At 38.3% G+C, this 26100-nt stretch overlaps 1 protein-coding gene across 1 annotated transcript in view; it reads left to right on the top strand.

Moving 5' to 3' along the window:
• The window catches only part of EGF (epidermal growth factor), a 140606-nt gene that overhangs the window by 73201 nt on the left and 41305 nt on the right, over positions 1 to 26100 (top strand). Inside the window, 7 exon segments of the mRNA XM_043972334.1 lie at positions 5919 to 6023; positions 8009 to 8232; positions 12883 to 13050; positions 13995 to 14123; positions 19113 to 19235; positions 23391 to 23507; positions 24994 to 25119. Of these exon segments, the coding sequence (XP_043828269.1) occupies positions 5919 to 6023; positions 8009 to 8232; positions 12883 to 13050; positions 13995 to 14123; positions 19113 to 19235; positions 23391 to 23507; positions 24994 to 25119 (992 nt within the window).

Here is a 26100-nt window from a genome sequence, read left to right as displayed (position 1 = left end):
TTCAGTGTCACTTTAGCAGGAGATGTATGGGGGAGAGCTCTCGGGATCTGTATCTATCTCTGTACTGTTCAATGTTTTTAATCAATGACTTGGAGAAAGGCAGTAGATGACATACTTATGAAATTTGAAGGTGACAAACAGGCGGGAAAGTAGAGCTCTGTTATCACGTGAGATCACAGAGTCCGGATCCAAAACGATCTTGAAGGGCTAGAATGCTTGGCTGAATCTAATATGATGAATTTGAATAGGCTTTTATTTCTATTGTAAAGCGTAACACGTGTTCACAAAACCAGTTTCCCAAATGCAAGACGAGGGAGCTATACTTGGTGTTCCCTATGAAAAAGGCTTCAGCAGCCTGCAAGCTCAGGATGAGCCGGTGGTGGGCTATGCCAGCCCCCAAAAGTGGGTGTGCCATTAAACTGAATTAAGAGAAGCAGATGCTCATGATTAGGAAGGTGATCGTCCTGTTTCTTCCTGCCCAGGTCATATCACATATGAATCATATTTTATCAGGGCAGAACACTGATAAAGGAGACTCTCTAGAGGAGAGCATCCAATAGGGTGAAGGTAATTGAGATCATGCCTTTTGAGAATCATCTGAAGGAAATGGAGAAGAGACCTGAGGTTGGAGGTTAGGGGTGGGGATGGTGGATGACATGATAGTTGTCTTCAAGGATCTGAAGAACTGTCAAATGGAAAAGGGATTAGACTTATTTTGCTTGGCCTCGGAGGACAGAACTAGGGACAATAGGTGAAGTTAACTAAGGGGCAAATTTAGGCTCGATGTCTAGAAAAATTTCTTTTTTTTTTTTTTTTTTTTTGTGGGGCAATGGGGGTTAAGTGACTTGCCCAGGGTCACACAGCTAGTAAGTGTCAAGTGTCTGAGACCGGATTTGAACTCAGGTACTCCTGAATCCAGGGCCAGTGCTTTAACCACTGCGCCATCTAGCTGCCCCCTAGAAAAATTTCGTAACAGTTAGAAGTATCCCCAAATGGAATTTAATGTCCCACAGTGGGGAGGGGGCAGGGAGGTAGTGGGTTCCCCTTCACTTGATGTCTTTGGTCAAAGTTTGAATGACTTGCCTGAGAGAGTCTTGTTCAGGTATGGTTTGGACTAAAAGCCCTAAGAAGTCCCGTCTAACTCTGAAAATCGTGTCCTTGATTCCCCAGAGGTTCATTTATGTAAGATGTATAAGGAGCTAATAATTAATAATAATAATAACAATAATTGCTAACATTTATATAATGTTTGCTATGTGCCAGGCATTAAGCTAAGTGCTTTACAAATATTTTCTCATTTGATCCTCACAACAACCCTGGGGGTAGATGTCTATTATTATCCCCATTTCACAGGAGATAGAGCCTTCAGAGACCTTCTGGGCCTCCCCTTGTCCACTCCATTTTCTGGGCTGCTTGGTCAAACTGAAACACCTTTGTGTAGGGGGCTCTGCTTGCATGGGAGACAGAGCCCTTGAAGGGAACATAAGATTGGATCCCTGTGCTCTTGTCAGAAGCTTCTTTTAGCCTTTTCAGAGACAGTGATGGAGCAAATAGCTGAGTACATAATATCATCCTATTTGGGATATTGGGTGATATTTTTATATACTGACTATACACCATGATGCTCAAATAGGGGTTAGAATGGATAATAATAGCTGACATTAACATAGCATGTAACAAATGTCTCATCTGACCTTCACAACAATGTTATAAGGTAGGTCAACCCTATTTTACAGAAGGGAAAACTTAGACTGAGAGGATCACATAGCTAGGAAGTATCTGGAGTAGGATTTGAATTCAGACTTCCTCACTCAAGCTCTGTGCTTTATCCACTATGCCAGCCAGTTACCTCAAGTTGATTTAAATGATTGTCAGGTAGAAAAGGAATGATTAGATTTATTCTGCTTGATTTCCACTTTCGCCCTAGACTGTGGGAATTCGAGTGAGAGCCAAGAGGTCCAGGTGCAGTTCTGCCATTAAGCTTTCAAGGCCGCCTAAATGAAGGGGCTTGGAATGAGTGACCCCTAAGACCCTTTCAGCATTTAAGATTCTGTGATTCTAGTTAGTAACATCACATCATCTTTGTGAAACCAGAACTACAGAGCTTATGGGATTGTGACTGTAACAGTGAACACCAGGGCTCTGGGTCTGGACCTTTGTGACACTAAGAAGCCTGCCTTGGTCTACAGCACTGGACAAAGGCAAGGCCTTTTAAGGCTTATCCAGAAATGTTCTGGGGGTGGCTAGGTGGCACAGTGGATAGAGCACCGGCCCTGGAGTCAGGAGTACCTGAGTTCAAATCCGGCCTCAGACACTTAACACTTACTAGCTGTGTGACCCTGGGCAAGTCACTTAACCCCAATTGCCTCACTAAAAAAAACAAAAAACAAAAAACAACCCAGAAATGTTCTTATCTCCACCCCAGTGGAAAAGGAGGGAGTGTGGGAATCCTGGGGGAATTTAATTCCCCCACTATCAATGTAGACCATAACTGAGAACTTAAGTGACTTGCTCAGAGTTCCCTATCCTGTATGTGTCAGAGGTGGGTTCTCTCTGTCTCTCTCTGTCTGCTGTCTCCCCATCACCATGTTTTGTCTCTGTCTGACCCTCTCTTCTCTGTCGGCAACTTAAAGTCCTAGAAATTTGCCATTATGCCATTAGGTGTGTGTGTGTGTATACACATGCACACAATATATGGATACATATACACATATTTACATGTATATGTATTTTAGTATGGGCAGTTGTATATGTGTGTGTATTCATACATACATTATATGTGTAGACACACATATTTGGCTGGGCCTATGGTTTAATTGGTATAGAGAATTCCTAATGAGTACTAAACACACACACAATCACACACGTGTGTATATGTATATATACATACACACAACTTGTATAAGAAGATGTACAAAATATAAGGAGGATTACACTATCCTTTACTTCTAAATACTTAACATTGGGAGACTTTTATCCCAAGAAAAGATTACTGTAATACTTTGGACCAAGAGAGCCCATAAATAAGATCAGAGGTCTGTTAATGATAGCAATGGCAGCAATCTCTTGAAGGTATTTATTTTCCAAAAATTTGTGATGCCATAATACACAGTTAACCCCAATGTACTCAGAGCAGGAAAACTTGCCTTGAATACCAGATGTTAACTGTTCTCACCCCAGCTCAAAGTTGCTGAGTCTTCTCATGTTTCTCCACACTCTGGTAGCACCTCTAATTTTAACTGCCTTTGATTAATTGCATTGCAGTGCCAACTCCGGAAGCAGTGCCTTTAGGGGATAGACTTTCAGGGTGGTGCCCTGAGGATTAGGGTCCCAATTCCCTGGTTCATTACATATAGTAATGATAAGCCATTCTTAAGACCCTCATAGCTGGCATCCCAGCTGCTGAAACCAAGCCTTTAATTTGCCTGGAAATGAGATGTTTATGGTTTTAAACCTTGATGTTAGTTGAAAACAGAATTTAAATATCATTCACATGCTGTTTGGTCACATAAAAAGCCTTAGCCAATTAATCTACTTTGTATTGGTGTAGGAAATAAAAATTCAACAGAACTTCTAACTAGAGAAAGGAAAGCAATTGAGAATCCTGTTATTGGTGCAAATATCGTTAAGGTGATTGGGAATCTTGATTCCCAAATGTCAGACACCTGGAAAGAACAAATGTCACCAATCATGATGAGTTGGGTAATCATGTGTGAAAACTGCTTACTTACCCTTTCAAGACAACGAGGCCCCCTTTGGCAAAATTGCTCTCCTGGGGTTCTGGATGGAAGTCTTTTGTCCTGAAAGCAGGGTGAGCAGTTCCCTTCTAGAATTCCCAGTAGGACTGGAGTAATTTCTATGTAAGACAACCAAAGAGGGCTGTCACACCCTATCAGGGGTCATGCTTGAACTCAAGTGAACTCCAAAGGCCCCATTGCTTTGATTTCTGCACAGCAACTACCAGAGTCTGAGAATAGCTTTCCATCTTAATTCTGAGAACATGGGGGGAGGGAAGGAACTAGAAATATAAATTCCAGCTACCCTACCCTCATATTACTGAATATTCAGGAGCTTATTTTCCTTTCAAATAATTTGCAAGTAATAACTCATACTAACAGTAGCAAGAATTTAGAGAAGATGTTTACATTGGAATCAGTCAAAACAGATAACTCAACCCTCCCCTGTCTCAGGAACTGGGTCAAAATTTGCCCCAGGAGTCTTTCTCTCTTGCCTAAAATGCAGCTCAGTGGTAGTTACTTTTGGGTATGTAACCATAGAGTGTGACACATTGAGTTAAACATTTAAAAAAATCTATCCACCATTATTCTTCTTATTGCCAATTCACTCATAATGTGAAATTCTCTTTTAAAGCCGGGCATTAAAGTCACAATACAATTTTTAAAAGTTTACTCTCTTAAATTTTCTCAGTTTCCAAGTCCCTTAACAGACCCACCATGTTCCCAGACTTTTTTCTGGTCACTCCCAACTACATTCTAAACATACACTTGGTCAGAAATAACTTCTTGTGCTCTATTCTTTGAATCATAAGATTCAAAGATCAAATTGTAAGGTCATAGAGCTGGAGCTAGAGGGGGGGTTCCGGAAACTGCTTGGGTTAATGCCCTTCATTTTACAGATGAGGAAACTGATACCCAGAGAAGTTATATAATTTGAACAAGTAGAACCCATCAGAGGTGGGATTTGAACTTGAGCCCTTTTGACTCCAGAGTCAAATGCTTTCCCTGTCACTGTACTGTGTTGCCTTTTCAACCTAAAGACCACCAAGTAGGCTTGGATGAACTGAAGAGAAGCCTCCTCCCTGCCCCCACCCCTGAAGTTTCTGCAGAACTTGGTAGTGAGGAAGACCTCTCTGCCTGTCTGACACATGTGTGCAAGTCATTCTGTTTGTTCCAGTTTTCTCATCTTTAAAATGGGTGTGATAATAGCACCTTCTTTAAAGGTTTGTTGTGAAGATCAAATGAGATAATAATTGAAAAGAGCTCACCTTGTTGGTACAGCACCAGAACTTGAGTCAGGAAGATCTAAGTTCAAATTTGGCCTCAAAACATTTACTAGCTGTATGACCCTGAACAAGTCACTTAATCTCTTTTGCTTCAGTTCCTCATCTGTTAAATGGTAAACACACTGGAGAAGGAAGTGGCACTCCAATATCTTTCCTATGAAAACCCCATGGATAGTGTCCCTGGAATCATGTAGAGTAGGACATGATTGAAAAACAAATTAGTATTAGTATTTTACTATTGTGTAATTTTGATTGAAATTTTCTGCATCAAGAGTTCATTCTATTAATGTAAGGCATTACTATAATCAGAACTCCCCTTTTAAATTGCCAATATCTCTGCCAAGAAGTAATTTCTGTGATTAGGTGCCTCATCTCAAAGGTGAAGACTAAAACAGAAGGTAGTTTTCATTTTGGGTAGGGTTCAGAATATGAGGTGCTGCCCAGTAGGGTATTTAGTCCTCATAACCTTATGAGGTAGGTACTCTTATTGCAAAGGATGATGTTGTCCCCTTTGTGGTGCCTGAGCTGGTATTCAATGCCAGTCTATCATAGACTTTCTGAAGTGAGAAGAGAAGAAGGTGAATGAATGCTACTCTTTAAAATACTTTGGTGCAAATGTCAGCCAATGATATTTCCAAACAATAATCTTCATAGGAATGTAGAGAGAGGCATTAAAGTAATTTTTAAGCTGCTATTTAAATCTTGGGCCTTTCAACTAATATTTTAATTGTCTTGAATGTCTTAGATGCTTACTCATGTTAAATAAACCATACTGTGTTGTCACCATCTCCATGAAATTGGAATGTCTGTATTACTTTGAGTGGTGATTAAAAGAAGGACATCTGCCTAGAAAGTATAGCTGATATTTAGTTCCTTGGTATTTTATATATTTCAGGAAATCACACATTGCCAGGAGTGATTTGAATGGAAAACACAGGGAAGTAATCATTGAGGAAGATGTGTCTCAGCCAAGAGGAATTGCTGTTCATCCAATGGCCAAGTATGAATTAATGGAAGACGGCGGGGGTGGGGGGGCATTTCTACTATAGTTCTTTATGGTTAATGTCCAACAAACCAATATGCAAAGTTAGACTGAGAAGTTAAGCCTTGTCTACTGTTCAGTGGAAACCCAAACATAAGACCATCTTTTAAGATTTAACTTATTAATTCCAAGAAAAAGCTAAAATAATAAAATCAAAGGTGCCTCCCCAGAGGGCTGTTTCTTGTCATTCTATTGTACACTGACTCCTCTGACTAATGTGGGACATTAGCCCATTATTCAATGTTGGCTGTGACAGCTATGGGTTATTCTTTAAAAATTCTATCTGATGATTTTTTTCAAAGAACAAGGAGATACTTGATTTGTTAGTAGGAGAATTTTTGCATCACATACCTCTGGAATGGGAACATATACAATTTTTCAAATAAAAGACCATTCCTAGAATGAAGTGGGGAAAGAAATCAGACTTAAATATACATGGTCATGGATCTACTATGCAAAACAAAGGAAGAGATGAAATTAAGGAAACAAAAGTCAGCAACAATTTCTAGGTTGAAAATTAATTTGTGCTTTTAAGTTCCTCAAAGAACTGTTAGCAAAATAAAGAGGGCGAAGCAGTTGAGCAAATGATGCTTGCAATAACTTGAAGAATGACATCAGTCTATTTCCCATCTTAGGAATTCTATGTAGCAAGGCAGCATCACATTAAGGGTTTCTCGTGGTGACTTTTTCCATGTGTGTTAGTGTTTATGTTTCCTTGGCATGTCCCTGGGAATGTCATGTGTACCAGACCATCCTGCCAAAAGGCCAAAAGTCTTAGTCTCAAAAATTTCTGACTTTAGATGGTGATCAATTTGTAACTTAGGGTTTAAAAAACTACACACACAACCAAACTACACCCTTGATAACACCATCTTAGATATGCTTTGTTCTCAATGATATGCTTAGTCAGGGGTCAAAGGATCCTCATAATTAGTAGATGTAGGATCCTGACAAGAACAAACAATTTTTTAAAAAATCCTCTTAAACATATGGAAAATGAGTATTTTTTTGAAAATGAGTATTTTTTTAAATTAGGAGATGAAACATATTAATGAAACATATTATTTTTGAAAATGAGTATTTTTTTTAAAATTAGGAGATGAAACATATTAATGAGTTATAAATTAATTAGAAAAAGACAGATAAAATATGTCTAAATAGCTAGTGAAATGGGGCTAGACCATTAACATTTTTACTATAGGACCTCCACTTTTTCTTTATTACCAGATCTGTGATTTTTATTTGTATAAGGAATTCCCAATGAAGAAGCTACCTTGATTAATGGAAGTCAGCACATGCTTTGCAACTTATAGTCTTAGGTTAGCTTTGGACACTGAAAGGTCATAAGTGACCAGTACAGCATCACCCAGCCAGTATATGTCAGAGGCCTGCCCTAAAGTCAGGTCTCTCTCCATTATGCCATGCTACATCTCAGAAGATGAATTTATTATATTTACATTGGCCAATTTGCTGAATTTGCTTCATGTCCCTTGATTCAGTGTCATTTTCATTGGATGGCAAAACTACAATAAAAAAGGGAAAAAGTTGCAAGGTTTCATTGTGTTTTCCCATTAAAATTTAAAGGTGATTAAACTGAAGATTAAGCATAAATATGCAATAGTATTTAATTTGGACTTCTAAGGAAAATAGACTTTAATTTTAAAATAGCCTCTAAATGTCATAAAAGTGATGTCTTCTTTTTACTTGACAGTATAGATCTAAATTTAGGATTTCTTATGCAAAGTAGTTGGGTAATAAAAAGCAATTATTTTGTTTCTTGAAATTATTTAAGATGCCATGTTATATTTCCCTTCTAATCTATTCTTCATATTATCTGTGGTCTGCTTCAAGGGAATTTAGATTGAAATTCACAAAGGTAAGATAATGGGAAAAGAAAGCGTATTCTTCTAAACTTTATTTGTTTTCTATTTTATGGATTAAAGGAAATTATTCTGGACTGATATGGGAATTAATCCACGAATTGAAAGTTCTTCTCTTCAAGGCAGTGACCGGCTGATTATAGCTAATACCGATCTGGTCTGGCCTAGTGGAATAACGATTGATTATTTAACTGACAAGTTGTATTGGTGTGATGCCAAGCAGTCTGTTATTGAAATGGCCAATCTGGATGGGTCAGGACGCCGAAGCCTTATCCAGAATGATATAGGTGAGGTTTGCAGTAGAGGGTTACTTACTGTTGTCTGTGTTGATGTTATGTATATTCTATGTTTGCCTACACATGTACAAACATACACACATATCCAGAAAGAGTGAGATTTCTAAACCCCAGCGAATTGTGAGCTGTGTGTGTAGATAATCCATGAACCAATAAGAGAGTTCAGATAATACATTCTTTTCCTCAGAGTTTGTATCACACGTTCTCATATCAAGGCTGAATAAAGTTCAGATCTTATAATTAAGGAAACATTGAGTCATTCTTACATTTTTCTAATATTGGATGATAAGCACTTGAAATACAGTCATTTTGATTATTTTCATTCATATAACCATAGATTTGGACCTGGAAAGGAGATCATTTAGTCTAAACTCCTCATTTTATAAATGAAGAAACTGAGCTTCGGAGAAGTTCATTGACATGTCCAAGGTCATATTGGTAGTAAAGAGCAAAGCCAGATCCAGAATAGATCCTCAGACTCCAAAGCCAGTGTTCTTTCTGTTGTATTATAATGAATGAAATTTTAAGAGACAAATACAAAACTCCAAACACTTCTTTGAGTTTAATTTTTTTTTAATTTTAGAAAATGTCTTCTGTAGATACAGATATGAGTTAGTAGTTAGATAAACATTCATTCAGGTGACAGATATTTACTTTGTAACTGCTGTCCTCAATGTTGAGGGATTAATAAGGACACATAGTCCCTACTATCCAGGAGCTGAGAAATTGTAAGGTCTAATAGACTCAATCAACACTTCTTTGACTATCTGTTTTTTAGAGATGTTTGTTTATATGACTTATTTAAGAGATTAAAAGATTACACTAGTGAGTATAGTGAGAAATTGTAAAAGTATATTTTAAAGAAGTTTAAGATATATTTTAAAGAAGGTATAATTTACAGTGGGTACAAGTTGCAAAGGATGAGTAATCAAGGATAGGTTGCAGTCTACATTGTTGGAGGGAATTTCCATATGAATGAAATCACAGATACAATGAAGTATATTTCATAGCATGACATACAAGTACATAGATGTGTGTGGAAGGTAGTATGTTAGACAACCATTTCAGAGAGTTCAAAAGCATAGCAGATGTTATATTTACTATTTTGCTCACCCCAAAGACTTAAAGATAGATTTTAGAGATCATCTTATCCAACCCCTTTGGTTTACAGAAAAAGAAACTGAGATCCAGAGAAGTTAGTGATTTGCTCAGAGAGCAGTTAACAAAGTTGTGAAACAAACACTCCAAACCCAGAGCTCCATTACAAGACATTTGTCCTTCTGCATTTGTTTTTTTTTCTTTTTATGCAATTCTTAACTAGTCTTTCTCATTTGAGTGATGCCACCTGGTGGTGTACAGGAGTTGCACGTGTACAGGAGTTAGCAGTTGCTACAAATGTGAGGGTAAACTAATTCACCCCAGATTTTTAAAAAAATCACACCTTAACATATAAACAAAAATAAACATATTACTATTTTAAGATCTAAAATGTGTTAACCTTTAGCAGTATAAGAAAGAATACTTTCTTTACTATTAAACTACTTATTACTATTAATCTACTTATTCAACCTGGGCTAAGAGCTAGAAATCTAAGATACAGAATGTCCCAAAAGTCTTAGTGTCATTTTAAGTTACTAAAGCTTTAATTTAAATTTTAAGTAATTTAAGGTATTAAAGCTTAAAATGGCACCAAGACTTTTGGGACACCCTGTATAGCAAAGCAGTTTGGATGCAGTAATGTACCGCCCTTTCAATATTAAAATGTACTATTGGCTCACTTGAGTCAATATAATATATAAAAAAATAATATATTATTTTATATATTTATATATAATGTATGTTTATAATCTATATATAATATTGAGTTTATTTTATATATTTGTATGTCACATATAATATATTTATATCACATACATACATATACACACATGTAGAAAACAATTCTGCTTATATGTCTCTCCTTTAGAAAAAGGCTTCAACAGCTTGGTTCATCTCCTCTTCCCCACAAAATGAACAAGATTGGGATTTGTTAGAGTAAAGTAGAAAAGGAATTCCATACACACAGATAAAGCATAATTATAAAATAATGAGTCAGGGGGCAGCTAGTTGGCGCAGTGGATAAAGCACCGGCCCTGGATTCAGGAGGTCCTGAGTTCAAATCTGGCCTTAGACACTTATGTGACCCTGGGCAAGTCACTTAACCCTCATTGCTCTGCCCCCCCAAAAAAGTCTTTTTTTTGGTCATATAACCTGTAGAAACTATTTTCATTACTTTTTAGTTACACTGTGTGAGAGTGTATGTGGTAGTGGGTTTAATGTGAAACTGTGATTTCATTGACATGAGGAACTTCCAGTGAGGGAGTTCTTCACCAGTGTAGATAGCAACTTTTCTGGAGCTTCCTGGGGGCACCTAGAAAGTAATTGACGGAGCCAGTATGTCAAAAGGAGGCTTGAAACCAGATCTTTCTGACTAATTCCAACTCTTTATATGGGGCTTGTTATCAGAAAGACCTGAATTCAAATGTGACACACTAATTAGTTGTGTGACTCTGGGCAAGTCACTTCACCTCTGCTTGCTTCAGTTTCTTCATCTGTATCATTTTATGTGATCATTACACCACCCAGGGCTCTTGTGAGGATCAAATGAGATAGTAATTGTGAAGTACTTACCACAGTGCCTGGTACATAGTAACTGCCATATAAATGTTAGTTACAATGATGCTATTGATGTATGTGGACTTCAAATAGAAGTAGGCATCTGTTTATGCCATTGTTTTTGATAGGACCCTAGTGCCCCTATTTCTTTCTTTTTTTTTTTTTTTGAAAGTTTTTCCTTAGAAAGTCATTCAAGACCTTCCAAAAGCAGGCCTGCCTTTGTAGTCTTATGTGAATGAATGAATGGTCTAATTAATTAATTATTAATTAGGCACTTATTGTGTGTCAGGCACAGAGACTAGTAGTAGAGTAAGAGGAGTTAGAGGTCTATTTGGAGCTGGAGAGCAGATGATGTGAATCCTTATTTCTTTTCTAGATCTCTCCATGAATTTGCTTAAATTCCTTTTTTTTTGCACAGGGCAATGAGGGTTAAATGACTTGCCTAGGGTCTGCCATCTGAATTTCTGATCCTCTGCACTGAATTGCAAGTCAGGGATGAGAAAAAGAGGGGAAGATGCAGAAAGTGGGGTCAGATAATTGAGAGCTTGTTACATAAACAGTGCTTTCAATTTCATTACTTGGAACAACTTAGTGAATAAATGTAAAAAATCATTTATTAAGTGCTAAGCTCAGTGCTAAGAGCTGGACATACAAATATAAAAGAAAGACAATCCCTGCCCTCAAGGAGTTTACATTCTAGAAATGGGAAACAACACATCTAGGGGAGTGGTGGACAGGGAAGCTGCTGGGATGCTTCCTGGAACCACAGGGCAGTGGATTGTTAAACCCTGCCCAGAAGCAATGGTAGTGCTGATTTGATTACTGTTCCCAGAGCGAATGGTGGAAAGGGGCAGGAAAGAGACATTTTAACCCCATTTTACTGAAGAAGAAACTGAGGCAAAGAAGTTAAATGACTCGCTCAAAGTCACTCAGTCTGCTTAATATCAGAGATGGTAGAACACATGCAGGTTGCATATTAACTTAGAAAATCACATTAACATGCTCTGTATTTTATTATATTTTTATTTCTTTTCTTTGGTATTTCCCAGTTACATTCTAATCTGGTTTGGGCCTGGCTTGGGAGTGTGATGCAGCCAGCCAAGCCCTTAGGGGATTGAACCTTTTGCCACAACCTCAGATCCCTGGGCACCTGATTCAAGATCAGGCCATTCACTCTTGTGGCTTTATGTCCCTGTTGTTGGCTAGAAGATGTCTGGTTCCTCTCCATCTACTCTAGGAATTATGTATTTGTATGAGTGCCACCCCCCCCTTTTTGTCCTCATGTGTGGTTTCATCACTATAGGGATCTTGTCTTGTTGCCCAGGGGACTCAGAGGTTAGGCCTAGGGTCACAGTTAAAATAAGAGCTAGTATTTATATTGCACTTTGAGGTTTGCAAAGGGCTTTACAACTATTATCTAATTCGATTCTCACAGAAAGCTTTGGAGATAGTTGCTATTGTTACTTTCATTTTACAACTGAGAAAACTGAGGCAGAAGAAGCTTAAGGATCACTTAGCTACTTAGCAACTGAGGCTGGATTTGAAATCATCTTCCTTACTCCAGGGCCCTCACCACTGAATCACCTAGTTGTCTTGGCCTCACAAAGCCTGGTTATGTCGGAGGTGGACATGATCCTTAGGTCTATCTGTCCACTGACCTCTATCACTACACCAGAGGGATAAAATAGTTTCCCCTTCACCCCCTCCAAGGCTGCATTGTGGGCAGCAACACTCCCAACTGTCTCTGGAACCAGATCAAATGTAACTGGAAAAATATTAAACAAGAGAAATAAAAATACAATAGAACATAGATAATGTTGATATGTGTTTTAAGTCAATGTGTGGCCTGCATGGATTCTTATGTATAGTTTGGTGACTTCTCCTGCTTGCTCATATTACTTTCAATTTCAGGTTCCCGTTTTTGTAAATGTACTCTGCAAAAAACCCCACAAAAACCTAGAGTTAATTGATATGCCTTGCTTCCAGGTCACCCATTTGATGTGGCTGTATTCGAGGATCATGTTTGGTTTTCTGATTGGGCTAAGCCTTCGGTAATAAGGGTGGACAAGAGGACTGGCCAAAACAGGGTATGTCTTCGAGGCAGCATGCTGAGACCCTCCTCCTTGGTTGTAGTTCATCCTTTGGCAAAACCAGGTACACTGGGAATGTGATGCAATTGTGATTTGGATGGCTTCTGCTGATTTGGGGTGAGGGTATGGGAACTTTGCTCTTTTTACTTCTCTGAGGAAATCTTTAGTTTTCCTGCAATCTAGACTTCAACTAAAGCAATTTGGGAGAAATTAGACAATTTTAGTTGTTGTTTTGTCATTTTTAAATTGTCTGACCCTTTTTGATTCCTTTTGGTGTTTTCTTGGCAAAGATACTGGAGTGGTTTGCCATTTTCTTCTCCAGCTCATTTTACAGATAAGGAAACTGAGGTAAGCAGGGTTAAGTGGTCACACATCTAGTGTTTGAGGTTTGATTTGAACTCAAGAAGAGGAGTCTTACTGACTCCAGGCTTGATACTCTATCCACTGTGCTACCTAGCTGCCCCAAATTAAACAATACTGTATGCCCTAATAAATTTTGTTTCTACCCTCACAGCCATCTTTCCTCATCCTTTATGCTTTTTTAGGCTATATACTCACATGAAAAAATGGCTGTAGGTACAAATATAGAGGAATTCAAATATATATCATGGACACAACTCAGTACTGGGCTTCAGAGACAGCATAAATTCCACAGAACTAACTAGCTTTAGCTAGAGGTTAAGATCAGTGAGATCTGGTGAGATAGAACATCATCATCATTTCTACTAAGTGGAAAAGAAAACTAGAGTAACCCTCCCACAAGTCTTCTCTTTGGTTATTTAATTGCTAGACTGTGAGCCAGGAAATAGGAACACTTGTGCTTAAGGTTGTCTCAAACTAAGACACTTGCCATGCTCAATAGCATACAAATAATATAGAACCAACTCCTCTCCTTGGGAACCTCCTGACAGTTGGGTAAGAGGTGCATAACATATTCTCCCCAAAAGTAATCTGTGCAATCCTTTCAAAATTCTGTCAGATCTATAAACACATTTCTTTCTCCTTTAGGAATTGATCCCTGCACATATCCAAATGGACACTGTGAAGAGAAATTTGGAATTGCTCAATGCTCATGTCATGAAGGCTTTCAGGATAGTAAAAAATGCCAAGCTCCAAACAGTCAGCAAAAAGAAGCAGGTAATCATTTTTATTGCAATGCAATATTTTAACAAGGCAAAAAAAGTCAAAGCCCAAAGAATAGCAAGATTTAAAATGACCGGGGCAGCTAGGAGGTACAGTGGATAGAGTACTGGCCCTGGAGTCAGGAGGACCTGAGTTCAAATGTGACCTCAGACACTTAATACTTACTAGCTGTGTGACCCTGGGCAAGTCACTTAACCCCAATTGCCTCACCAAAAAAAAAATAAAAATAAATAAATGAAATGAAATGAAATGACCACAGGTATACAGATTTAGTGTTGTAAAATCACATGGCCATAGATTTTATAACATATTTGAGCTATATATTTTCATAGAGAGAATTTGTTTACTATCAGTTATTTCCTGTGGGTGGGGTAAAATTGTTTAAAATATGTGTATAACATCATTTAAAATATTTATTCCTCTTCCTCCTCCTCCTCCTTCTCTCTCTCCCTATCTCTCTGTGTCTCTCTGTCTCTGTCTCTCTGTCTCTGTCTCTATCTCTCTCTCTCTTTCCCATCTTCACTGAGGAATTTGTATACTCACTAAATGTATACATAGAACATTGTCATAAAGGTTTATAGAATTAAGGAAGTAGGTTTGTTGATCTGTTTTTGTTATCTTCTTGGTCATTTATTTATTTATTTTTAACAGAGTAATAAGTATTACCCATTATCCTTTTTAATTCTTTGGATTCTTTACCTCTTTGAGATGTCTTCAAAGTTTGAAGTGTCGGGGCAGCTAGGTGGCGCAGTGGATAAAGCACTGACCCTGGATTCAGGAGGACCTGAGATAAAATTTGACCTCAGACACTTAGTAGCTGTGTGACCCTGGGCAAGTCACTTAACCCTCACTGTCCCATAAAAATAAATAAATTAATTAAAAATAATTATTATTCCTTTATTTTTTGTTTTGAATTTATAAAGCATAGCATTGTTTATAGTATATATAGGAAATGAATTTATGTTACATGTGAAAAATCAAATCTAGTGAATGGTGAAAATAAAGAAAAATAATTTTCAAAAAGTTATTAAAATGGGGCAGCTAGGTGGCGCAGTGGATAGAGCACCAGCCCTGGAGTCAGAAGTACCTGAGTTCAAATCTGGCCTCACACTTAACACTTACTAGCTGTGTGACCCTGGGCAAGTCACTTAACCCCAAATGCCTCACTAAAAAAAAAATGTATTAAAACAACGTGACTTTTGGTCAACCCTGTATTTCTTTATCTCTTTCCTAATTTTGTTTATAAATGTTACTGGAATGACTTTGTTTTGTCTAGTCGAATTGGCTTAGTAGGGTCTTCTAACAAGATTTTTGCAGGCTCATTTTCTTGTCCTATGCTCTTCACTGTTTTGATAGAAGATAGAACTCATTTCATCCTTCTCCATGCTGTTTTGCATATGAGCTTCATGGCAAAGCAGTATTTCTCTTAACTAGTTCCTGCTTGGCATATCAAAAGTGTTGGCTGAGAATTTTTCTTAGCTCGTTTAGCCTATTTGTTGAGTTTTAAATTGTTTTACTTTGGTTTAACTTCTAATGGCAAGCAGTGTCAGTGTCTTTATTTTAACCCATTTATTATTTTTCAGGGTGAATGCTTTATTGAAAGAAATTGAGTACTGTTGGAACTATTATATGTAATATCTTCTTATTTTTAGTTTTTGTTCTAAGTTGGTATTGATTTTGACCTTTGTTCTAACCACAAAGTACTGATTCTGAAATATTAGAAACCAGTTATTTACTGTCTGTCAGTTAATTTCAATTTTTGGACCACTATGGTCCAATTTGGTGACTTCCATGACTATGGCATCTTCCAATTCTTTTCTTGAAGGAATTAAACTATAGATATTCAGCTTCTTAAGCTTTTTTTTAAAAAAAAAAAAACAAAGCTTTGGGGTTCTTTTATTTTTTTAACCCCCCCCCCATTTAAAAGCAGATTTTCTCTGCCCTTTTTCATGCCTACCTTTGCAGAGAAGTCACCATGTATTCTTTTTTGGGAGCCTAGAGTTTTTTTTAAGGACCTTGACTTAACTCCAAATCACTGTGACTCAAGTAGATTGGCCAACAATAGGTCCCAGACTGAGCCTCATTGGCTCTTAATGGTTCTGAAACCCTGAGGGCCTTCCCCTCCCAAATTTCCTTCCTCCCTCCTTCTCTTCCTCCTGCCCTCCCTGTTTCCCTCACTTCCTTTCTTCCTTTCTTCCTTCCCCCCTGCCCCTTCTCCATTTATTTATTTATTTATTTGATTGATTATTTTTTTTTTTTGACTAGGTGAAGGAGGCCTTTCTTTGCCTCAGTTCTTACCTCACCTTAATGGTCCAATGGGCGTTGCCTCAGGCAAACTGAGACCTAGGAAAGACCTTAGCTTAAAAAGGCCAAGGTCTCCCACTGAATCCAGGCCTTCTCCAGTTGTCCTGATAGATATCTTGCCACTGGACCCAGATGGCTCTGGAGGAGAGAATAAGGCTGGTGACTTTGCACAGCCCTCCCTCACATAAAATCCAATCCATTGCAAGTCATGTCATCACCTCCCAATGTCATGGTCTTCTTTCAGAACAAAGGACAAACAACAACAATCAAGTATCTATCTATCTATCTAAATATATATATATATACATATATATATACACATACACACACACATACATATACATACATACACTTGTTTAGAGGGTCTTGTCACTTTCTTTTAAAAAAAAACTTTTTTGTTGTCACTTTTCCCAAAGATGTTCTCTATTTTTTTTCAGGGCAATGAGGGTTAAGTGACTTGCCCAGGGTTACACAGCTAGTAAGTGTCAAGTGTCTGAGGCCGGATTTGAACTCAGGCCCTCCTGGATCCAGGGCCAGTGCTTTATCTACTGTGCCACCTAGCTGCCTCCAAAAATGTTCTCAACTATTTCATTCTTTATAACAATATTGGTCCATAAGTTGCAATTATCTTCATCCCACGCCTATGCATGACTGCAGCAAACTAAGATGACAGTGCATTTGATGATGATGATGTATTTTCACCTGTTCAATCAAGCAACAGGCATTTATTAATCACCTGCTCTATTCCAAGAACTCTGCTAGGCAGTAAATATGCAAATATGTAAATATCATAAGACCTATTTACCAGGAAATGACATACCAGTTGGGGAGGCCACAAAGACATATGCAGAATGAACAGTAAAAAATAAAAATATAGACAACATTGTGAAATATGAGTTAGTTTGAGAGGAAGGGAAGAAGGGAGGAAATGCATTAGCAAAGCCTTTGCTCTGCTACCCCTTTTGGCAATCTGGTGAAACCTATGGACCCTTTTTCAGATTAATGTTTTTAAATGCATTAAAATAAAATAAAAGGATTGATTATATTGAAATAGTTAACAAAATATTTTTTAAAAAATACACATGTTCACTGATCCTTGGTAAAGAACACTGTTCTAGAGAGTGGTGCATGAGCTGAGTCTTGAGAGGGATTCTGTGAGATGGAGGTGAGGAGGAAGTGTATTCCAGGCATGGGGGCCAATCAATGCAAAAACATAGGGATGGGAGATAAAATATTACATGTGAGGACCAGAGAGAAGGCCAATCTGGCTGAATTGTGGCATATAGGAGGAAGACTAATATATGATGAGGCTGGAAACATAGGCTTGGCCAATGTGAAGGTAGCGACCTTCTCTATGTTTTGCTAGACTGATTTGCAGAAAGCAAACACCACCATCTCTTGCCAAGATCATTCTCAAAGACTTTCTATTTTGTTGTACCTGCCCAAAAACCTAGAGTAGCCTTCATATGAATGAAGTACCAGAACAGAATTTTGTGCATCATAAAAAAAAAATCCACCCTACTTTTCATGAGTTTAGAGACGACTGAATTATAGAACTGTTCTCATTCATAAAACAAAAAGTTAATTTTGGATTATAAGACTCTGTTCAGAAGAAGGGGTTATAAAGCATCAATCTAGAACCCTGGAAGGAATCTCAGGAGCCATCTGGTCCAACACTTTCATTGTAAAGTTGAGGAAAGTGAGGCTCAGGGAAGTTAAGTGATTTGTTCAAGGTCTCACAAGTTGTGAGCATCAGAGGTGGGATTCGAACCCAAGTCCCCTCACTCTAGTGCTCTTTCTATCATGTTTCCTTGACATAATCTACATTTATTCATTCTAACCAAGCCTCTGAGGGATAGGTAGAAAAAACAAATGAAATATGATAGGCAAATGGGGGGTGGGATGTTTGTGGGGAAGGGATTTTGGTTAATGTTTTTCCATTTCATTATATGCATTTCTAAACAGCTAATTTCATGTATCTTAATTCACTGATTAATAACTGTGCTGTTCCAAGGAAGATCAGAGAATTTATTTTAAAAATTGAATCCTTTAATTTTTACAATCCATACTTATCAAAGTAGAAATTGGCATACTGATAAACAAATAACTGTTTATTGATGAATTCATACAATACTTGTAATTGGATTTTTAGCCTTTGTTTTAATTATTGAGTTAGGAAATTTGTGTGGATTTTTCTTGGCATGGTTCAGGAGTGGGCAAGTGATAGGGGACTGTGAAGTCCCAGAATGAATCCCATTGGGGTACCTCATTGCCCAATTTTTTAAATAGGGAAAATTAGGTTAAAACGAATATTAAGGGCAGTCTTGAAGAAGGGCATACTAAAGAATATAAATGCAAGTGGAGAGAAGCTGTCCCATCCCTTTGTTTAGGTGATAGAATGTATGTGTTTGTGGGGGATGATTTATGGTCTGATGTTCAATAGAAAACTGGATATTCATTAGTAGTCTGGGGTTCTATAACCTACTTTATCTCAGTGTACTTTCATTGTGAGTTTGAAGAGACCCCTGAGCTAATGGCTCTGGGCTATTGTCCTGACTCTCTGTGTATGCTCTGAGTAAGCTCTATACTTGTAAGCCACAATCTGCTTTAAATACCAATTAGAGAAATGCTTTTCTTGAATAGTAATGATAAAACATTCTGCCTACTATTCTTCAACAGCTAGGAAGATGGATCTAAGCAATGACAGAACAGTGGAGAATGTGTTGGAAAGAACATTGGAAGCTGACACCAGGGAGAAGGGACACCCCAAACATGATCTAGTAGCTGAACTCACAATTTCGGGTAGGAACAATGATTTCTCTCTCCTGCCTTTGGTCCTTATACATCATTTACTGATGAAGACAGACAATTTGATGGTTGGGGAGTAAATGATAAAAGCGTTAGACCTGGAAACAGAGGACCTGGGTCAAATTCTTTATCTGCGACCTATTGCCTGGCTTTAGTATCCTCAAAATGAAAAAATGAGGGAATTGGAGCAGATGACTTCCAAGGTCCTACAACTGAATTTCCCAACTACATTAACTTAATCCCCTACCTAAAATGAGGCTGAATCTGCACCAGGCCAGTGTTCCTGAACTTCTGAACTCAGATTCTTTTCTTCCCCTAACTTTTCTTTCTTTAGAAGGCAGAGCATGAACCTGACTCATTTATAGCGTGTGTGGGAGGTTATGGTCTTGAAAATCCTCCAGGAAGAAAGAATCCTGAAAACAAAAGTGAAAAAAGAGGGTGAAGTCTATTTGGGGTGTGACAATAGCACCCCCCCAATCTGGATTCCCTAGTTTATCCTCTGCCATAATTTTATAATTTTGTTTGTCATCCTCTAATCCTTTGATGAGTGGGGAAAGAGAGAAAGAGAGCACAAGCAAGTGCAAGAGCCCAATGCTTATAGCAGCTAGATGCTAATTGCCAAATATAAGCTGATAGGGTTCACAATGTGTGAATTATTGATAGCCTCACTTTCTGGGTGGCACAGAAATACTGTGGGACTAATCTGGTGACACATATTAAGTTGACCATTGCAAAACCCTAGAATTTTGTTCCATATTCTGCCCTTGGTCTATTAGACCATTGGGAACCTATCAAAACCATGGTTTTCAAAGAATTTCATTTTAAGACCACTCACCAGACCACCTACCAAGTTGAAGGTGTTAGACTGCCATCCTCTCCTGTTGCTGCTTGGCTTTGGTAGGAAAAACATAAAAATTAGACCATGGGAAAGTTGACGATGCTTTTGATAAGACAGAAATAAAGCCATGTCCATTAAAAAAATTAGAAGGTAGAGGAAGAAGGAATGAACAAGAATTTATTAAGCATCTACCATGTACCAGGCACTGTGCTAAATGCTTTACAAATATGAATTATAATTTACAAATAAGAATGATAAATTCATAGTAATAATGGAAAGAAAGACAGTGTTGTTATAGAATGTGAGAATCATTCTGTAGAGTTGAAAGTATATTAGTTCTGAGTTCAAATCTTCCCACTGTGTGACTTTAGGCATAGTAGTATAAAGTATATTAGTTCTGAGTTCAAATCTTCCCACTGTGTGACTTTAGGCAAGTCACTTAAACTCCTGAGTCTCAGTTTCCTCATCTGTGAAATGAATGGGATTGGACTAGAATGTTAAACTCCCCTGGGAGAATCAGATTAAAATGTAAGTGGGAACTGTTTAAAAAATAAGTAAGAATACAACAGAACACAGATAATGTTACTTTGTGGCTTTCAAAGTCAATATGCTCTCTATTTTGGACAGCTAGGTGGCACCATAGTGCATAAAGCACTGGGCTTGGGAATCTGTGAGTTCAAATCCAGCCTCAGACACTTATTATCTGTGTGACCCTGGGCAAGTCATTTAACCCCATTTGCCTCAGTTTCCTCATCTATAAAAGGATATGGAGAAGGAAATGGCAAACCACTCCAGTATCTTCGCCAAGAAAACCCCAAAATGGGGTCACATAAAGTTGGACAATAACTAAAATGACTCAACAACAGCAACGACTATAACAACATACTTTCTATTTGAGTTTAACACCACTTAGCTTAGATGACCTAAATCTCTAAATATATGGTCCCATGTTTAGTTGGGAGGATACCACTATCTCAGGCTCAATTTTGTTTGTAGCATTTTTTAATACTATAGATTATCAGAGTGTAACATATGATGTAAAATCAGGAAAGGTAGTGAGTTTAAGAGAGGTGAGAAACAGAATGTCACAAGACATACATTATGAATAAAAGTTGTTAGGAAGTTTTTCTTAATCTCAAAACCCTATTTTCCCATTTGCACCATGCTCCTGTTTTTGCCCTCTAGCTAGGCCTGAGCTGAATAAATGTAATTCCTCTTCCTCATGAGAGCCCTTCAAATACTTTAAGAAAGCTATGCTGTCCTCCTTCCCCACCGCAAGTCTTCTCTTATCCAGAATAAGGTCTTTCACCATTCAAGGAGTTAGGAGATGGGTTCTACCAGAGATTGGCTGTGTGATCTTGGGCCAATCCCTCGACTTTCCTGGGCCTCAGTTTATTTGATGATCATACCTGCTCTGGACTTCAAAATTATGCCTCTACTGCTGTATCGTCCTGAAACCCCCTCAATGCCCAGGGCCTCTTCACCCTGGAGCATCTGGCTCATCCTGAAATATTTTCCCACCAGGATCCACTCTTCTTTCATTAGTGAGTTCCTTCTGAAATCTCCATTTTGTGGATGGACTCAGACCAGTCTGTCTTCATTTCTCTCCCAGACCTGTTGGTGTTTTCTGAATTTCAAAACTATGCCCTGGTGCATGGTATCTTCATCTCCACCCAGCTCCCTCCCGAAGCTAAGAAAGCTTTTCTGCTCACCAAAGCCCTTCACTATCCATGCTTCTCTTTGGATATGCTCTAGTTTATCACTATCCTTCTTAAATCATGGTGTCTCAAACAGAGGTTATACAGGGTGGGTCAAAAGTCATGATGTTTTAATAACTTTTTGAAAATTATTTTTTCTTTATTTTTTACCATTTATGAGATTTGATTTTTCACAAGTAACATAAATTCATTTCCTATATATACTGTATGTGATGCTATGGTATTATAAATTAGAAACAAAAAATAAAGGAGTTATTAAATATTGAAACCCCTTTGCGACTTTTGACCCACCCTGTAGCACTTAGGGAAATTAGAGGTTATCTCATTCAATCCCCTTGTTTTACAGATGTGAAAACTGAGGCCCACAGAAGCTAGATGACTTGCCCAAGGTTTTGTAGGCAGTACATAGCAGAGTCAGAATTCAAACTCAGCTCCTATATATTTCCTCATAATTCTTCCTATTGTATTGCTTCTCAGGGGATCTGTTGTTACAGCCTCCCCACATAGCTAGGTACAGTTACATTTCCTCTATCAGTAATAGAGAACATGTTTTAAGGCATCTGGGTTCTATAATCTACTATTCTGATGGGATGTTCCTGCTCCCAAAGTGAATTCACATTTCAGAGAATCCTTTCATAAGTGAAGCAGCCATTCAATGCTGCTGCTGTCTGCTGCTCAAAGCCTTATCCCTGGAGGGAACTGCATTTCCATGGAGTATGAAATGAGATGATGCCTTTACAGCATTTACCTTGCATGGTTTGTGACTGTAAAATGCCTTGAGGTTTACAAGTCACTGCATAAATCTTGATAATGAATATGTACAGTGACATTCACATTCTAATTTCTGGTGTCATGGCACATATGATTTCAGTAAATTAAGGATAACATTTTTTTATGGTTGGATTTTTTTCCATGTTACAAGTACACAAACCTACTCTTTATATTTTAAGCCTATTTGCCTTTAGTAGGGACATAAGAATTATATTGCTTCTGTCCTGCCATTCTGGTTGAGGATTGACAACAGAATAATGAAACTTTTGAAATCTGAATCCATTTACTTTTGAAAGAATGCCAAGTTATAGTTTAATTTTTAAAAATTGCTTTAAAAAGCACACAAATGGACTCACAAAGCTTCTTGGACATCAGATAGTTCTTGAAGCACCAATTTGATGAATTCTTGTAAATAATCAGAAACAAATGCCTTACAATTCAGCTGACCTAGACAAAGCTTTTAAAAGTCAGCAAAATGAGGCAGCTAGGTGGCGCAGTGGATAAGAGCACCGGCCTGGAGTCAGGAGTACCTGAGTTCAAATCCGGCCTCAGACAGTTAACACTTACTGGCTGTGTGACCCTGGGCAAGTCACTGAACCCCAATTGCCTCACTAAAAAAAAAAAAAGAAAGAAAGAAAAAGAAAAGAAAAAAAGAAGTCGGCAAAGTGCTTGTGGGGGAAAATCCATTTGGGGTTTCTTGCCCTCCTTCAGATTTGGGCAGGAAATAGAATCCTGAAATATTTGGTAGGACCTGGAACATGTGAATTCATTTTCTCTTCAGAGACTTAGAAATCCTCTGATGACAGTTGCCTCTGTTTGCAGGTGAGGATAGCTGTGCCCCTGTGGACTGTGGTGTGACTGCTCAGTGCATTTCAGAGGGAAAGGATGCCTGGTGTCAGTGCTTGGAAGGATTCACCAGGAACACAAACTCATGCTCTGGTAATTACAAAGACTAAACATGTAGAGCTATGAACATTAATGTACCAACTCTTTAGATCTCACTGAATTAAAATCCTACGTTCCAAAAGTCTACTGGAACCATCAGATCCTAAGACATTTTCTTCATTGTAAGATATAAATTATAGAAAAATATGAAAAAGTGTGCAAGTTTTTTATATTATTCTAAATGATTATTTTAGAATATGACTATATACAATTAGCTTTAGCAGAGAAGAAAAATCAACAGTTAGCTTTGGCAACAAAAGGACAAACACAAGCATAATTTAAAAATCATCTTTCAGAGGGGGTGGCTAGGTGGCACAGTGGATAAAGCACAGGCCCTTGATTCAGGAGGACCTGAATTCAAATCCTGCCTCAGACACTTGACACTTACTAGCTTGTGACCCTGGGCAAGTCACTTAACCCTCATTGCCCTGCAAAAAAAATTGTTTTAAATCATCTTTCAGGCTCACCTTATTACATTAAGGCAGTAACTTTTGTTGTATTAGTTTCTAGCTTGCATTGATAATCACAAAATGTATATTGTCATTAACTGGGAAAAAATCTGTGGAAGGGATTGACATAAGCAAAGTGAGCATAACCTTTAGTTCTAAAATTTATTCACCTATACAAACTTCCTGAGAGCAGAAATTAACTAGTTTTATCTTTATGTTATGGGCAGCTAGGGTGGCACAGTAGAGTGCCAAGCCTAGAGTCAGGAAGACGTGAGTTCAAATCTGGTCTCTGACACTTATTACTGTGTGATCCTGGGAAAGTCACTTAATCTTGTTTGCCTCAGTTTCCTCATCTGTAAGATGAGAGGAAGGCAATAGCAACTGCTTTAGTATCTTTGTCAAGAAAACTCCAAGTGGGGTTGCAAAGAATCCTACACGGACTGAATGACTAAACAACAAAATCTTTGTATTATTAGTGCACGCAGTGTGGTATAATGGATAGAGAGATGGCTGAAGAATTAGGAAAGACCTTTGTTCAAGTTGTACCTTTGATAAACAATGGCTAGGTAACCCTGGGCAAGTCACTGAATCCCTCAATACTCCAGGCAACTCTTAGTTGCAGAGAAGGTGCTGACCTGTATTGATTGGAGGGATTTCTTCACCTAGGAGCTCCCTGTGCCAAGGCAATCACAGGTCCCTGTCACTAGTGCTTTCCACAGTTCACTACATGTAACAGGTACTTAATGATGTCTATTAATGATGAATCAGGATACTGTAATAGGACTCATCATCACGGATTTCCCTAGACTAATGAGCTATCAGGTCTAGAACTGCTCCCTCTCCTTAATAAGACTCTTATCCAATCCAATATTCGAGAACTACATATGCAAATTTGTCCTGAAGCTAACTCGATGTCCAAGCTTAGGGATGCTGCTTAGGACTGTGAATTGCCATATTTACTTCTTTCATACTTTGACCATTTACTCCAGGAAAGTCTCCATGTTTAGCTTGTTAAATTATTTTCCTCACAGATATTGATGAATGTGAAATGGATAATGTGCTTTGCCAGCCAGAATCGTCCAAGTGCATCAACACTGAGGGCAGCTATGTCTGCAAGTGTTTGGAAGGCTACAGTGGAGATGGAGTGAACTGTTATGGTAAGGAAGGAGGGGAGTTTGGGGAAGACATATTAGCAGCCAAGAGGATAACCCTGGTAGGCAGGGTGAACAAAGAAGATGAAATAATGACTGAGGTTGAATGCACCTCAAGATGAAAGAAGTCTTTAGGTGATGCATTTATGCTGACGTCTTTCAGTTATTGGGAAAAAAAGGAGATGGGAGTGAGCATGCTAATATACTAACGAATAGGATTCACAAGGCAGCTGGCATTCTTCCCTTGGCCTTTTGATTCTGTTTTCTGAGGTTTGAGTGGCATCAGTAACTTATCAATACACTCTGCCTTAGGCTGTCTGTGGATCTCTCCCTTTCCACTGACACTTCATTGGCAACTGAACTAGAGGGAAATTTGGAGCTGCTAGAGGTTTATTGGAAATTGTTGTGGTGCATCTAAATGAGGAAGGGTGGGGCTCTGTGGGAAAGCCCATCTTAGTGTTCTGTATCAGTTAAATAACTCTGAGGTTCAAGCTGCTGACATTTATGTGTGACTAGAGGACATACAGGCTCAGTAGAAAGCCACTTTTATAACCACTCTCTCTTCTGCCAGAATTTGGGTGTGCCTTGTAGGTTTGTCAGTTCTTTCATGACTTGTCTTACCCATTCCACTTGTTAGTAGCATTACCCTACAAGTGAAGACCTGCCCAGAGCCAGCCTTGTCAAAAATGAAGCCTGTGGGGTTGTCCATGGGATTGTCATTTCCTTTAGTCTCTTCACTTCTATTTCCCTCCTTTTTCCTGAAAAGAGCTGTCCACCAATGAGGGACCAATTGTGATGATGAGGAATTGTGATATGAATGTTGGACGTCATGGGGGAAAGACAAAGAATCATCAGCCCAACCACTGATTTTCCAACTTAGGTTGGTTTAAATCAGACCCTTAGCAGATTAATTCCCTGGAGACCACAGGCATATATAAATGCTCTTCGGAGCATGTATTTGGCGGGCAGTCAGGGGAAATGTCACAA

This window comes from Dromiciops gliroides, chromosome 6, assembly GCF_019393635.1.
Source record: "Dromiciops gliroides isolate mDroGli1 chromosome 6, mDroGli1.pri, whole genome shotgun sequence".
Lineage (NCBI taxonomy): Eukaryota > Metazoa > Chordata > Mammalia > Microbiotheria > Microbiotheriidae > Dromiciops > Dromiciops gliroides.
This window is presented reverse-complemented; position numbering and strand designations above follow the sequence as displayed.